General features: G+C 53.8%; 1 protein-coding gene across 8 annotated transcripts in view; it reads right to left on the bottom strand.

Moving 5' to 3' along the window:
- Positions 1–1,893: 1,893 nt before the first annotated feature.
- Positions 1,894–15,911, bottom strand: part of TRAF1 (TNF receptor associated factor 1) — a 30,377-nt gene continuing 16,359 nt past the window's right edge. For all 8 annotated transcript variants that reach the window (XM_086683871.1, XM_086683869.1, XM_086683872.1 and 5 more), the window contains 5 exons: positions 10,031–10,096; positions 9,130–9,540; positions 7,436–7,613; positions 5,352–5,500; positions 1,894–3,120 (listed from right to left, as the gene is read on the bottom strand). In XM_086683871.1, the coding sequence (XP_086539997.1) occupies positions 2,902–3,120; positions 5,352–5,500; positions 7,436–7,613; positions 9,130–9,540; positions 10,031–10,096 (1,023 nt within the window). In that variant the 3' untranslated portion in view covers positions 1,894–2,901. The remainder of the gene's footprint in view (positions 3,121–5,351; positions 5,501–7,435; positions 7,614–9,129; positions 9,541–10,030; positions 10,097–15,911) is intronic.

Genomic DNA, 15,911 nt, shown 5'->3' on the forward strand with positions numbered 1-15,911 from the left:
ACATGAAACCAAAGACCCGACTCCTAATTCCAGCTGCCTCCTCCACTCCCCCGCTCCCACTTGACCTTGCATAAGGCACCTGGCTTCTTTGGCCTCGGCTTCCCAATCTTTAAGACGGGGTGACATGGTGCCCGCCTCACGGGGGAGCTGTGGGGACCCAAGAAACAGTGGCTTTGCCTCCACCTTGCCTTCCCTCCCCTGGAATCACCTGAGAGAGGAGAGGTGAGGTGACAAGTGAGGCGACAGGGCACTAATCTCAGGGCTTTGCTGGAAAACACATGGGTGAATGTTTTATCTTAATTTTTTAATTTTTTTTTTTTTTAATTTTGAAAGAGAGAGAGAGAGAGAGAGAGAGAGAGAGACAGAATCTGAAGCAGGCTCCAGGCTCTGAGCTGTCAGCACAGAGCCCGACGCGGGGCTCCAACCCATGAACTGTGAGATCATGACCTGAGCCGAAGTCGGACGCTTAACTGACTGAGCCACCCAGGCGCCCCTCTTGCCTCTTTCTAATGTGGGAAATTCTCCTTCTTTTTTTAATTATCTGAAACATTTTGTATCTGAAACATTTTATATTCTTCAACAGAGATGAAGGGGATTCATCTCTGATGAATAATTTAGTATGCATGGTAAGCCTACTCTGGTTATTTTCAACAATTGTCTGTTTGGACTTATTAGTTGTCCTTTGGTTTTACCACTGCTTGCCCTGCATCAGTTGTCAAATATTTCAATTTTTTAAAATATTTATTTATTTTCGAGAGAGAGAGGGGGAGCATAAGTAGGGCAGGGGCAGAGAGAGAGGAAGGCAAGAATCTGAAGCAGGCTCCAGGCTCTGTGCTGTCAGCACAGAGCCCGACGCGGGGCTCGAACCCACGAACCATGAGATCATGCCCTAAGCTGAAGTCCAACGCTTAACTGACTGAGCCACCCAGGCGCCCTGTTGAATGTTTTAAATCATCGTCTGGTCCTGCTGTTAACAGCCCAAAGGATCACCTGCGGGCGATCTGAGAACCTCCCTCCCCCCCCCCCCCCCCCCCACTTCCTGGTGCTGCTTTCAGACAGCTGGGACTGCCTTGCTGCCTCGGGTGCAGCCTTCCCCTCCCTTCCGCTCCATGCTTCTGCCTCGCACACCCTCCCTCCCTGCAGCCAAACCTGCCTCCCACCTTGGTGTCTTCCCCCTCCCCCACACTCCTATCCTCTGCATCTCAAAATACTTTAAGGCTGAGTTTCAATGTCACTTCTTCCACGAAGCCCTCCCTTCCTGCTTCACCCAATGGACCCGGGATCCTGTGCCTTCTCTGAGCTACTCTTCCACATCAGTTTCAAAGATCTACTTATGTACCTGCTCCCCCCACTGAACTCAAGAGTTTCTCGAGGGTAGGGCGCACATCTTAACCCCTCCTCCCTCGTGTCTGGCGAGGGGAGGACAGGCGGGGCTCAGTGAGGCTTTGCTGAAACAGTGGCTGCCGCTCACCCTGTAAGAAGCGAGGATGTGTCTCTGCCCATCAGAAACGTGTGAGCAAAGGCAAGAACAGTAGTTGTCTTTAGAAGCAGCTTGTCCTCAATCCCGTCAGCTCAGCACCCAGGGGGGAGGGACGAAGATGTCGTTCGCCAGGACACAGGTGCTGAGGCAGGAGTCCCCAGAACTTGCTGGGCCAGACCTCTGCTTGTTGCTTTCCACTTGTCCAGGGGAAGCAGGGAAGTCTCCACTACTGACCAGCTGTCCACCGCGGGGGCAAGAGAAGGAAGCCTGGCATGTTCACGCACAGCAAGGTGCTGTCGAACATACAAAGCACTCGTGCTCCCTTGCTGTATTTGGGCCTTGTGAAACCCCGTGCGCGGGGCAGGGCCAGCGAGGGCGCTGACCCCCATTGTCAAATAAAGAGGCTCAGGCGCTGTGGGGTACCTGGTTTGGGCCCAGGTTGGATATGCACTTCATGGAAACCTCAACAGAAATGTACAAAAACTTCTTTCTTTGGTTTTATACATATTGAAAAGGACAGCCTCTGCTCAGTGGCTCAGAGGCCCCGATCAGTCAACTGAGAGAAGTGAATACCTTGCTTAATCAGGTGACACGAGATGCAGGAAAGTGCAAAGGTGGTGGGGCCTCCAAGGGAAGGAGAGCAGAGAGTCTGTGCCCCCCTCCTTCTCCACATTTCTTCCGGCTGATCCTGGGAGCTTTCACCTGGAGGAGGTGCAGGGGAGTCCTGCTGGCGGGCACGGGGCTCAGGACCTACGCGGGCCCCCGCGCAGTGGGGAACGGAGATGCCAGACCCGACATGGCAGGTGCTGTGCGGGCCAGCCCGGCCCACCTGGTGGTGCTGAAGGAGAGTCAGAAGCCTGGTGGGCATGAGGTTCCTGAACGTTTCCAGAACCCCTTCAAGTCCTAGGTCTTTTCTGGGCCAGAGGCCCAAAACTGGAGACTTTCTGGACTGGAAGGAGCTTGAAGGTCTTTAAATCCAAGCCCCAACTTGATGCCTTCCCGCCCTGGGCACAGATCTTCCTGTCTGAGAATTTCTTTGCTCGGGCGTTCCTCCCTACGCTCACCATCCATGCCCCAGGCCCGGTCCGTAGTCCCTCCCTCCCTTGGTCAGAGTCCGCCTCAACCTTCAGGGCTGGAGTGGCTCCCAGGCCTGCAGGGTTGTGTGCTCGGTGCAGAGGGCAACGAACGACCCGGCTGCCGTCTCCTGGACCCTTTGCCCCTGTGGTCCCAGCCCAAGGCCCCGCCACCTAAGCTGATGGCCAGCCACGGTCAGTCTGGCAGGCCCGCTGAGATCCTGCCAGCCCGGCCCAACATCGTGCCCTGGGATTTTGGGCGCCAAGGGCAGGACCTCAGTCATCTTACTAAACCCCCAGTGGTGCTCACTCGGGAGTCAGGTGTGGTTCGCACAGTCCCTACCCGCCCTAAGCGCTTGTCTCCACGATGCACTTGAGGAACATGGTGTCATCCTTCACGTAGGCATGCCTGGGTGACTGCAGCCTGTTGAGGGGGAAGAAGAGAGGGCAGCCACTGGCCACGTTGGTCTCACTCTGCGGCCGCTGGAAGGATGCTGAGCTCAGGTCGGGCCGGAAGGCGTCGATGGCGTGCTCGCGGTTGTTCTGGTCGAGAAGCATGAAGGTGACCTGTGCGGCAGGGGGCAGGTGGGAGGTCAGGCCCTGGGCGGCAGCACCGAGGGACACCCGTACAGCCCCTCTGCCCCTGAGCTCAGGCAGACTGGCAGCCAAAGACGCAATGTGGGGACCACACCTGGCATGCGGCAAGACCCGGTTAATGGAAGCATCTGGTTTCTGGGCAGTCTTCAAGGTTTGCCCCATGAGTAGGGATCAGAAGGGAGGGAATTCAGAACTGTGGTCAACTTTGGTCGGGTGCTAAAGGCGGGACCAAGCACCGACGAGGAGGCCAGACTCCATGGCCTCCAGCGCCCCTTCCTGCTGGGAACTGTTTGATCCATCAACTATGCCTGGGATCTTCTGGGGCAAGGCTGGGGGCAAGAACACACAGGCCTTCTGCAGAGGGGCTGTTAGTCAATGCCCTGAAATGTGAATGGAGTTTCTGGGATGCACAGATACGCGGCCCCTCAGAAGCCAATGATCTACGTGTGACACACACCCCTCTCTCCAGCACATGTCACTGAAACACCCGATGCCTACCATAGTGGTTCTCGAATTGGGCAGCACTTTATTTTAAAACGTGGATTTATTTATTGGGCGGCGTGGTGGGGGGGGGGAGGGGGAGGGACGCGGGGGAGGGGTGCAGAGAGAATCCCAAGCAGGCTCCTTGATGTTAGTGTGGAGCCCGATGGGGGGGCTGGAACTCACCAACTGGGAGATCATGACCTGACCCAACACCAAGAGTCGGACGCTTAACCGACCGAGCCACCCAGGTGCCGCTGGCTGCACTTTAGAGAGCCCTGGGAAAGCTTTAAAAACCCTGATGCTCAGGCCTCACCATTTACAGTAGTGAGACTAGCCGTTGGTATTTTAAAACTCTGCCTGACAGGCATGGGAACCACGACCTGCTGACTGACTCATACCCAGACCACTGTGGCGTCCCCACCCCTGCCCCACCTGTCTTCCGTCCGTCTCCCTCCGCCCTCGCTGAGGTCTGTATGCTCGACCCCACCCCTTCCTTACCCTGCCCCCTTGCCACTGCTGTTTGCCTGCAGGGAGTGCCCAGCCTTCCCCCACCTCCCTGCTCCCATCCTCCTTCTAAATACTTTTAATAGGCTTTATTTTTTGGAGCAGTTTGTGGTGCAGCGCCAAAGCGAATGGAAAATGTAGAGATCTCTCCATACCCTCTGCTCCTACCCAGCCTCCCCTCCCCCCGCAGCACCCACCCCAGGGTGGTCCATTTGCTGACGCACCTAAACTGACACATCATAATCACCCAAAGTCCCCAGCTGACCTCCGGGTTCACCCCTGGTGCTGTGCGTTCATCCTCTGGGTTTGGACAGATGTACAATGACATGTATCCGGAATTATAGTACACAGAATAGTTTCACTGCCCTAAAAATATCTGTGTTCTGCCTCTTCGTCGCCCCCTCCCCCCGCCCCCAACCCCTGGCAACTACTGATATTTTCACTGTCTTCATAGTTTTGCCTTTTCCAGAATGTCATATGGCTGGAACCACACAGTCTGTAGAGTCCCTTTCAGACTGGTTTCTTTCACTCAGTGATTTGCATTTAAGGGCCCTCTCTGTCTTTCGATGGCCTGGTGGCTCATGTCTTTTTAGCACGGATAATATTATCCACTCACCAACGGAATGACATCTTGGCTACTCCCAAGTTTTGGCAATTATGAACGAAGCTGCTAGGGCCATCTGTGTGCAGTCTTTTGAAAACAAAAGCTTTCAACTCGTTTGGGCAAATACCAAGGAGTGTGGTTTCTGGATCATATGGTAAGAGTATGTTTAATTTTGTAACAAACTGCCAAACTACCTTCCAAAGTGGCTGTGCCCCATTTTGCAATCCTGCCAGCAACGAATGAGGGTTCTGGCTGTTCCAAGTCCTTGCCAGCATTTGGTGTTGTCAGTGTTTTGGATTGCGGCCATTCTGAGAGGTGCGCAGCGGTTAACTGCCTCCTTCCCTTTTCTCTGAAAATGCTGCCAGTTCAGGCTAGCCCCCCAGCACCTCCATCAGGAAGTTCTCCTTATTCACCCCAGCGTGTGAATTTCATTTCTGCGTGCCATCCCGGGGAGCTGGTCCAGGCATTTTAGTCCCTCATGATAGCCATGGATACCAGACGTGAACTCTGGCTCTTCTCTTATAAAAGGTGAAGTTGAAATGCAGAGAGGACCAGGGCACAGGCTTCCCCACCCTGCCCGGTCACCACCCCCCCCCCCCCCAGCCCGTACCTTGTTCCGAAAAGGCCAGGGCAACAGAGCATCATACTCCCCTCTCATGACCACAATGAAGAGAGACAGGTGGGTCCTCTTCCCCGTCCCGTCCCCGTTCAGGTAGAGTCGCAGACACAGCTTGTAGCCGTACTTGGCAGTGTAGAAAGCTGAAATGTGGAAGCCAGAGTCAGCACAGGGGTAGCTGGAGGGCATTGCACCTGCAGACGAGGAATCTGGGACCTGTGCTAGGCGTGCCCAAGGTCAGCGGCTTACGACTAAGCCGTCTGGGGCTGGAACCCAGAGCTCGTCTCCATTCCAGGGCATCAAGGAGAACCAGGCTCTTGGAGATCATCTAGCTCAGTGGCTGTTAACCCGCCGTCAGACCACAGATTGCCGGGCCTGAACTTTGATGCACTCGTGCCGGGCGAGGACTGAGAATGTGCATCTCTGACGGGGGATGGTGATGCTGTTGGCCCCCGGACCACACTTTTGATTTAACTAACGTGCATTTTGCAATGGGGAAACCAAGCCCAGCAAGGGCAAGTGGGCTGGCCCTGGTCTCACAGTGTGCCCGGGGCAGAGCCAGGACTAGGGGCCAGGGCTCCTACCCCACAACACTGACCTCTTTCTGCTGCCCTAGGCCAAGTGGTGCTCCCCCTGGAAGCTGGGGGAGACTGGGGCAGCTCACAGTTCTGCCCGCCACCTCGGCGAAGGCCCCTGAGGGATGAATCATCATCCCCTGGTGATTACGCAGAGGGGCCCGTGGGCTCTCTCCGTGGGTGGCCGAAGGGGCCGTCCAAGCGTGGGTGCCAGTGGCTGTCACCACGAGGGCCCCTCTGGGAGGGGCTGATGGAAGATGGTGGGGCGGGGGCAGGCAGAAAGAGGTGGAGGAGGGACAGACTGACAGGCTGACTCATCTGTCCCCTTACATTTTGGTAAAACAGGAAGCCAGAGACACTGCTTGCTTTTTCCCCCCCTTTGGAAAGAAGTGAGGAAAAAGGCCTACGTGGAGGAGGTGAGGCCACCCCATGAAGGGGGCTGCCCCTGAGGAAAGGGGCCCGGCTTTGGGAGCCAGCCCTGCTCTGTGCTGTGGGGCAAAGGCCAATGCCTCTCTTCCTCCCAGCCCTGTTGGTCGCGGGTGCAGAGGAGCTGAGGAACAGGGAAGGTATGAAGCTGGGGCAAACGTGAGAGGCTGTTAAGATTGTAATTTGCAGAGGGGCACCGTGGTGGCTTGGTCCGTTAAGTGTCTGCCTTCGGCTCAGGTCATGGTCTGGCGGTTCGTGAGTTCCAGCCCCGTGTCAGGCTCTATGCTGACAGCTCAGAGCCTGGAGCCTGCTTTGGATTCTGCGTCTCCCTCTCTATCCGCCCCTCCCCTGCTGGCGCTCTGTCTCTGTCACTGTCTCTCTCACAAATAAACATTAAAAAGTTAAAAAAAAAAAAAACCCATAATAAGATTGTAACTTGCAGAAATCCTCCTAACGATCCACCCCCTTACTTAGACGCATGTGTGTTAGGAGTCGGGAAAAGCACATAGGTCCGAGAACTTTGTGCACAAATATACACATTGTTACGGAAAGGGACACCGGTTAATTCAGAGAAAAGTCTACTGAGTAACCAGCCAGGCCCAGGGGCCCCAGAAATGAATGCGAAATGGCCCGGTTTACAAAGCACTCACTCACCCGCTACCCACAACCTACGAAGGCACGTTTTACTGAACTCTCCACTGGCCTGACTTCAGGCCACTGGCTCTCTGACGGCAGGGGCCTGCGGGATGCCCTGTGGAAAGCATCCTCTGCACCCCTCTCATTTCCTCGAGCTCTGGCTCCAGCACTCTCTCGTAGCCCATAGCCACATAAGTAGCCAACAATCTTACTCCTATTTGCAGAATGTGACTGATCTCAGGGAGGCAGAAGGCGTGCCCGGTTCAAACAGCCCCAGCTCCATGTGGCTGGGTGGGGAGCCTGCCTCCTCCACGGTCCCAGTGTGGCCTCAGCGGTCACAGCATGGCAGTCACAGAGTTGGGCCGCTGTCCCTGCTTGTTTCCTGGGTCCAGGAGAGCCTGCCTCCCCCTGCTGGTCTGTGCCCCGGGGGGGAGCCGGTACCTGGAGAGAAGAGGCTGACGGTCCGGCCACAGGCCGACTCGTGGCAGCGCCTGGTGACATTGGTGATCTTCCACAGGAAGGTGCCATCGAAGGAGGCCTCCTCCATGAGGCGGAGGCTCTGCTCCAGCTTGCCCAGGGCCTGGTCTTTCTGGGCCAGGGTCTGCTGCAACTCCACCACCTGTGGGGAAGCCCATTCAGCCAGGGACACCAGAATGCAGCTTGGGGATGGGGAGGGGATGATAGGATAGAGAGACAGATCTGCTGAAAGTATGCCTTCCTGACCATGCCTCCCTCAAGTATCTGTTTCTGTTCATGCTGTCCCTCCCGGCTGGAATCCCCCTGCCTTTCTTCTCCACCGGCCACCTCTACTTACCCATCAGGCATCTGGCACACACAGCCTTTCTTCTGGGAAGCCTCCAACCACTGCCCTCGCTCAGCTGGTCTCTCTCTCTCGTCTGTGTTCTACAGAGCCCTTACAGCAGGTTTTGTAAGATGCATCTTTCTGCCCTTCCTACCAGATAGATGATTTCTCCTAATGAAGGCTGGGCCCATGCTCATTTCTCTCTCTGTGTCCAGGCCTTGCAAAGTTCCTGGCATGTAAGAGTAGAGCCAGGAAGGCTGTTGATGAACTGAAGCCACGGTTGCTGCCCTCGGAGAGCCCTCCTTCTAACTGGGGCAAGAGTTACATGAAGAGAGGTTTTACTCGGTCACTTGAACCCAGTGCCTTGCTCTTCTGGTGGGTTCGCCCGTTGACATTTGAAAAAAATACAGATTTATTCTTGGGTATGTTCGGGTAGGGAAGGTAGGAATGGAAGTGAGTATCCTTTAAGGAAACTGAATCCCTGATTTTACTGATGGGAAAGCTAAAATCTTGAGAGGGGAAACGACTTACTCAGACCTACCCAGCAAGTTAATGGTGGAGCTGAAACTAAAATCCAGGCCTAACTCAACTTGAGACAATGATATAGTATTGCTGGACCATCACCCCCCAAAAAAACCCCAAAAAAAACCCCAAAAACCAAAACCCAACAACAAAAAACAACATTAGCATGGTGACTGGTTATATCAAGAAAAGTATAAGCTCTGGAACAAAGGAGGGCATAGTCCTGCTCAACCAAGAACTATCAGATAGGTGAATCATCTGGAGTTGGTCTGGGACCACCCCCCAAGTGTGGGGAATTCTCTAGAGACTGAGACAGAGCATATGAGGACAGCATGAAGCAATGTGCTTTGATGAAGGTGTGAACACACCAGGAATGTTTAGCTTCAAGAAGGAAACACTATATCTGAAGGGCTTCTATGGGGACTAGAAGGCAGATTTGTTTTGTGGACCCTGAACAATGCAGGGGAGACACACAGAGAGGCTGATTTTAGTTTAGCATAAGGAAGAACTTTCTCATAGTGAACAATGTCTACCAGTGGAATGAGATGCTTGGGAAGGGACTATCCTATCACGGAAGAAGTTCAGGCAAAGGAAATGAAGCATACTGGATGGAGGAGTTTGCCCTGGACTACAACTTGAGACTCGGTGCTCTTCCTGAGCACGGGAGAGATATTTCTGACGGGCAGGGGTGATTGCTCTGCGCGCGGAGAATGCTTAGAAGGAAGGCGGCTGGTCCGCTGCTCTGGAGACAAGATGGGGCAAAGGGGACCCCCGAGCCAGCCTTGAAGGTAAGCTTGCCTCCCATGCTCACCCTTTGCTCCAAGCTCAGGATGTGCTCACGGTCGAGCTGGCTCTGGTGGATGGAGGCTGCTAAAGCCAGGTGGGAAGCCTCCACCTCCTTGTTGAGGACAGCGACGATGTTCTCAAACACACGCAGCTTCTCCTCTAGCTCAGCCAGGAGCTTCTCTTTCATTAAGTGCTGCAGGGCCAGCTCATTCTGGCTCTCAGAGCAGGGTGCCCGGTAGCAGTCAACTTCCAGGTCCCCAGCCACCTCCACGGCCGCCTGTAGCTGCAGGTCTGACAGATTCTGCTCCAGGGCCAGGGGCCCAGAGCCCAGGCCAGAGCCCAGCTGGGCCTTCCACTGTTTCACAAACGCCAACAGCAGGTTTAGGTGGGTGGTCTGGGAGGTGACCTCATGCTCCTGCATGAGCTTTGGGCTCCCCTGTCGAGAGAGCGGGGCTGGTCAGTGAAAACAGAGAAGGCTGAGAAGAACCAGGGACCAGGGGAGACACCTGCCACCCAACAGCTGCCAAGGAAAGTCAGATCCATTCACCCAGCACAAGGGTGTGTGTAGCAAGAGGGATTTGGATGAGGATCCTGGCATCAGACACGCCCAGGCTGAGCCATGTGCACCCCAGCCTCTAGAGCAACAATTCTGCCCTGCCCTTGAGTGCAGTGATAATTCAGGACCACGGAGAGAGGCCCGGGGGTGGGGGTGGGGGGGGTGGGGGAGGGGGTGTATTTTAGCGATGCTACAGGGCCCAGGTAAGACATTAAGAAGAACTTTCCTGAGTATGGGGATGATTCACTAGTGGGATTTGTTGCTCGGGGAAGTCATTAATGTAAGGGACATCCAGAGGAGTAGCTTGATGTGGGAAAATCTGGGAGGGGCTGAAGTGGGCAGGTCTCCTTTCTCACACCCAGATGCTTACCTTGTAGGAGCAGCCAACACCAGCAAAGGGGCACCCAACTTCAGCCTCAGCCACCTCGGGGCGATCCTGGGAACAATAACCAGGTCATTAGGTGTCACGTGTGTCCCAGTGGCCACCACTGCGGCTCCCTGCAAAGCACTGGGATCTGCCAGGGCATGAGCTGGGCTGGCTCACATGACTTTGCACAGGCTGTTCCTTCTGCCTGGATGACTCTTTGCCCTCCTTCGAGCATCAGCCCTTGCAGGACTGTCCTTCACAACAGGGTCAAGGCCTCTGTCATGATCCTGGGCAGTGCTGCTACCTCTTGCACTGGGGCATGTTCCCCCCAGCCCTACAGTCGTCATTCGCTCTTTGGTCGGCCCCACGGGTCTGAGGGTCTGTCACAGCTGTGCTCCCAGCGTTGTCCCAGGGGAGACACTGGGAGCATGCTGGGCTGCGTGACTGAGCACCTCCCTCCTCCTGAAGCCCAGGAGGCCTCTGCTCCCAAATGCACCCCTCCTTGGCAATCCATCCTTGACTGACTGAGGCATGTCTGCTCTGCACTGCTGTCCCTTACAGATAATGTGTGCCCTGAGGGGAGGGACGCAGACAGGATGCGACAGCAACTTGACAACACTGTTAACCAACTTATGCACCTGAGGAGTTTACAAAATGCTTTCATGATCATGATTCTGATCAGGGCCCCTAACAACACTGTGAGGAAGGCAGAATAGTTTTTTTTGGTTCCCGTTTTACTGATGAAGAAACTGAGGCTCGTAGAGGGGAAAGAGTCTGCCCAGGAAGGAACAGCTATGGAGCAGCAGAGCCACAGAGCTCTTTCCACACAATATCACCATCTCTTATCAAGAATAAACCCATGGGAGGGGGTGCCTGGGTGGCTCAGTCAGTTAAGCATCCGACTTCAGCTCAGGTCAGGATCTCACGGTTTGTGAGTTTGAGCCCCGCATCGGGCTTCGTGCTGACAGCTCAGAGCCTGGAGCCTGCTTGGGATTCTGGGTCTCCCTCTTGCTCTGCCTCTCCCCTGCTTGTGCTCTCTCTCTCTCTCTCTCTCTCTCAATAAATAAACATTAAAAAAAAATAACAAACTCATGCGAGATTGGCAGAAAAAATTTTCCAAAACATATTATCTATAAAGGGCTTGTATCCCGAATATATAAAGAGCTCTCACAATTCAATAAACAAGACAAGCAACCTAACAAAATGGGCAAAATAATGAATAGATACATTGGAAAAGGAACTAACTAACCTATGGAAATATGCTCAACATCACTCATCATCCCAGAAATGCGAATTATAATGAAATACTACAGTGAACTACCACGATCTACTCACTAGATGGCCAACATTAAAAAAGAACGACAATATCAGTTTTTGGTGAGGATGTGGAGGAACTTGGGAGTGAAAAATGGTACACCCAACTTTGGAAAAATTGATGCAAGTATATCATACAGTCAAATGATACTTAAAAAGCAACTTTCTTATAAAAGCACGCTTATAAAGTTATTGCACAACCCACACATTGCATTCCTAGGAATTTACCCAAGAGAAGCTGAAACACACATCCCTGTGTGTGTGAATGTTCAGAGTAGCTTTCTCCATGATGGCCCCAAACTGGAAGCAATCCAAATATCCATCAAGGGGTGAATGGATACACAAAGTGTGCTGTGCCCACACACTGGAACATTCCCTAGCCATCAGATGAACTGAACTGCCGATACGTGCAATGACACCGAAGAACCCCCAGAGCATTACGGTAAGTGAAAGAAGTCAAACACTACAAGAAAAGACTACATACTATGATTCCATTCTTAGGAGATTCTAGAAAAAAATAAATGCTAGTGACAGAAAGTGGATTCAGTGGCTGCCTGGGGCCGCAGCTGGGGAGACTGACTAGCCGGGGGGCACGAGGAAGCTTTTTCAGGCGTGGAAACATTCGCCACCTTTGCTGTAATGGTCACACGATGTACACATTGCTTGGCATTCGTCAAACTCGAGCGAAATTCACTTGAGTGAGTTTTATTGCGTATAAGTAATACCTTGATTTGTTTTTAAAAAAGAATAATGTTATGCGGCAAAATGAAGGGAGATACGGAGAAAAGCGGGGGGAAAGGAGAGGTCTTTTAGGCTAAGCAAATACAAGGCCACACTAGTTATTATTCTTTAAAAGTAAAATAAACAAGAGCTGTGGGTTTACTGAGTATACTTGGTGTGGGGCACAGAACACAGCTCAGCAAAGGGCCGCCCTCCCCTTCACCGCCTGCCCCGGGGCTTCAAGCACAACTTGTTCCCGGCAAGGAATGGAACACAGATGTTTCACCGGGGCGGGGGCAGAGGGCAGCTTTGGCAGAGACCCAGCCTGTGGCGACAGGGCCTCTCCCAGCAGGTAGCTTTCAACACTTGGCCACAATGGAGTGCCTGAGGCTAGAAGTGGACCTGGTTCCTGAGTGAAGGGACGGACCAGGGGTAAGCTCTCGCCCCCTAAGTCTGAAGTGAGTCACAGAAGGGATAACGAAGCAAAAGTGACAAAACTAAGGGTGGAATTTCAGACATCACCCATCACCCGCAGGTGGAGAAGCACGTGTTCTTTTGGCCGCTGCACCTTGCTGGTGTGGTCTGTGCAGGCAAAGCGCGCTGCGGCACGGAAAGCACCTTCTGGATGTATCAGGATGCGCGGATGGGCGTGGCCTGTGATCGGCCTCCCGTGGCTACAGGGGACGGGCAGGTGGACCGGGAGGCCTTCGGAGGCCTAGGTGGCCAGCCAGGCTGCCCACAGGCCCGCCACAGTCCGCCTCTCGCTCCTTGGACTGCCACACGGGTTAGCGGGCTCTGGGGTCAGCCCGAAGGGGTGCAAAGCCCATTTCAGTCACCTCACACACTGGCTGCTCAGCCCTGGGAGAGTCATTAACCGCTCCCTGCCCCAGTTTCCTCATCCGCAAAACGGGGATAATCATAGTACGCTTCCCAACCGCCTCATGGAGTTGTGAGGATTACATGAGCTGATGCTTACAAGCGGTGGTATTAGTTACTTGTTGCTGCTGTGACAAAATACCACACGCGCAACGGCTTAAAACAACACAAATTTATTCTCTTGACAGTTCTGGAGATCGGAAGCCTTAACCTCAAGGTATCGGCAGGACTGAGTTCCTTCCGGAAGCTCTAGGAGGAGAATCCGTTCCCTTGCTTCTTCCAGCCACAGCCTGCATCCCTCAGCTCACGGTCTCTTCCTCCACCTTCAAAGTCCGCAGCACAACAGCTACCAAACTCTCTAACTCTGACTCTTCTGCCCTCCTCTTATGAGGACCCTTGTAATGACCCTGAAGCCACCTAGACAATCCAGGGTAGTCTCTCCATTTCAATTCAATCCTTAATCTAATCACATCTGCAAAGTCCCTTTTGCCGCTGTTATTGGCGGACTTGTGTTCCCCCCACCCCCCACCCCACCGCCCTCCCCTGACCCCGCCAATTCATCCGTTGAAGTCCTAACCTCCAGAACATGACTGTGTTTGGAGACAGGGTCTCTACAGAGATCAACATGAGGGCATTAGGATGGCCCCTAATCCAATAGGACTGCCGTCCTCGTAACAAGAGAAAGTTTGGGCACCAAGGGCGGGCAATTTGAAGATGCTGGAAGAAAACAACATCGACAAAGCCAGGGAGAGAGGCCTCAGGTGAAACCCACCCCGTTTTCAGCTTCTTTCCTCCAGAACCATGAGAAAATAAATTTCTATTGTTTCTGCCAACGTGGTCTGTGGTGTTTCGTCACGGCAGGCTGAGCAGACCAATCCAGCCATGTAAGATGACGCAGTCCCAGGTTCCGGGAGTTAGGATGTCGACATCTGTGGATACCATTCTGCCCATCAGAGTGTTCGATAAATGTTAGCCTCCATTAGTAGCAGTGGTATTATATTATTTGTATTTTTATTCCTAGGGATTAAGCCTTGCCCTTGGGACGTTTTTTTCCTTTCTCCCGTTGCTGTCACATACGTGCTTCTCACTTACTTATCACCTCTCGAACTCTTAATAACTAATCCTGTAAAGCCCTATTTTGCCGTGCGATTTCCTTGGGGAGGCGAGGAACATCCTCGGCGTATTTGTCTTGAAACTGCACCAAAGCACTCTTGCGTGTTATCTCGTGGGATCCCTGCAGCGATCTCTGGAGGCAGGCAGGGTGCCAGCAGCTTTGGGGAAACTGAGTCATGGCGCGTCTGAGGTCACATCAGGCTGGGTCTGGGTCTCCTGTCCCATAGTTCCAGGACCTTGCAAGGGTTTGCTGCCTTCCGGGCACCTGTGTGAGCGCCCGCCCCATCGGATCTCACGGCACCATGAGGAGGAGGTTGGGGCTTTGAGGTTCTGCTTGTCGTCCAAGTGGGGAATCTGAAGCTCAGGGACGACCAGTGATTTGCAGGGGGTGATGCAAGTCCAGGGCAAAGACGAGGCATAAGCCAGGGGCCTGGAGTCCATGACCAGGGTCCCTCCTCTCACCGAAGGGTGGCCTCACCTGAAGGCTGGGGACGGAGGGGCAGGAGAGGGAATCAGGCTGGGGTTGCAGAGGAAGAACGGGGCATCCGTCCTGGGCCAAGCCTGGTATATGTCTGGTGCCATGAGCAGCCCCTGTGTGAGTGGCCTCACCGCCTGCAAACTGCTAAAAATAAAATTCGCAGTGGAATTTTCTCTGAAGAGGAAACAGAAACAGAAAACAAAACCCCAGCCCTGAGGGAACACTTGTCCTTCTGTCTGTATCCGAGAAGTCTGGGGGCGTGTGGTGTTCCCAGCCACCCTGCTTACCCAGGCCCTTTGTGATGGGGTCATCCAGAGGCCCCCCCACTTGGGGGCCTGTGGGCTTCCGAGAATGTGAGAGCGTTAAGAGAGTGCCAGAGCAGAAGAAGGGCCTCCGTGAAGCCACTGCACAGAACACAGGGCCTGCGGCGGGCCAGGCACTGACCACACTGTTGCATCAGACCCAGAGGCTGGCTCAGGTCTTGCTCTGGCGTCAGCTGAGAGATAGGCACTTTATGGCGACAGGGCGGGCCAGGTCAGTGTTTGTCTACCTGCCAGTTCCTGCCCTCCTCTGTCCCCGAGCCAGTTTCCTCTTTGGGACCTTCTGCTCAGCTCACCACTTCCTCCAGGAAGCCCTCCCTGAGTCTCCTAGTAGAAAGCAGCCTTGCCTATTCCTGTTTTTCCACAGCACTTGGTGGATTCCAGTACTTAGGGCCGACTGTGTTATTCAAACCTGCATAAAACACTTGGGGTGATCCCCCAAGAGAAGACGCCATCGGCCTAGGTTTGCCTTCCCCCCCCCTTGTCGTATGACTTTGGCTCAGGCACACCTTCTCACTGAGCCTCAATATATTACCTGAAATCTAGGTAAAATAGGAATATTACCATCACCCATGACACAGGATGTCATGGGGTCAACAAGGTTACAGATGTAACTATCAAGTTCAGAAGTGTAAGGGTGCAGGGGTTCATTTCCAGGTATCACACATCAAGGGACACCGAGAAATGGGAGAAAGAGTTCCCTCAAATGCATAGAGACTGGGGACAGACTCCAGAGGGACACGGTCAGTGTCTTCTCACAGATGCAGGCCTGCTTTGGGGGACAGAAGCCTATGACTGACTTGCCTCTCGTGGCCGTAAGGGAAACAGACTTCGGCTCAGTCCAAAGAGGAACCATGAGGTAGAAGTGATTATTTCAGGAGGTAACGAGCCCGTGGCTTACTGTAAGCCACAGCATCAGATGCCAGCTTGCTTTTGGCCTTCCTGAGCCGACTCCAAGGGAAGAGAGTGAGAGACGCCATCGTATTCACAGTGTCGCAGGCAGGCAGAATTGAACGTGATTTTCCAGCCACTGCGTTGCCCCCTATTTCACGGTCACTTCTAT

Source organism: Puma concolor, chromosome D4 (genome assembly GCF_028749965.1).
Source record: "Puma concolor isolate L17-30 chromosome D4, mPumCon1.1.hap2, whole genome shotgun sequence".
NCBI lineage: Eukaryota > Metazoa > Chordata > Mammalia > Carnivora > Felidae > Puma > Puma concolor.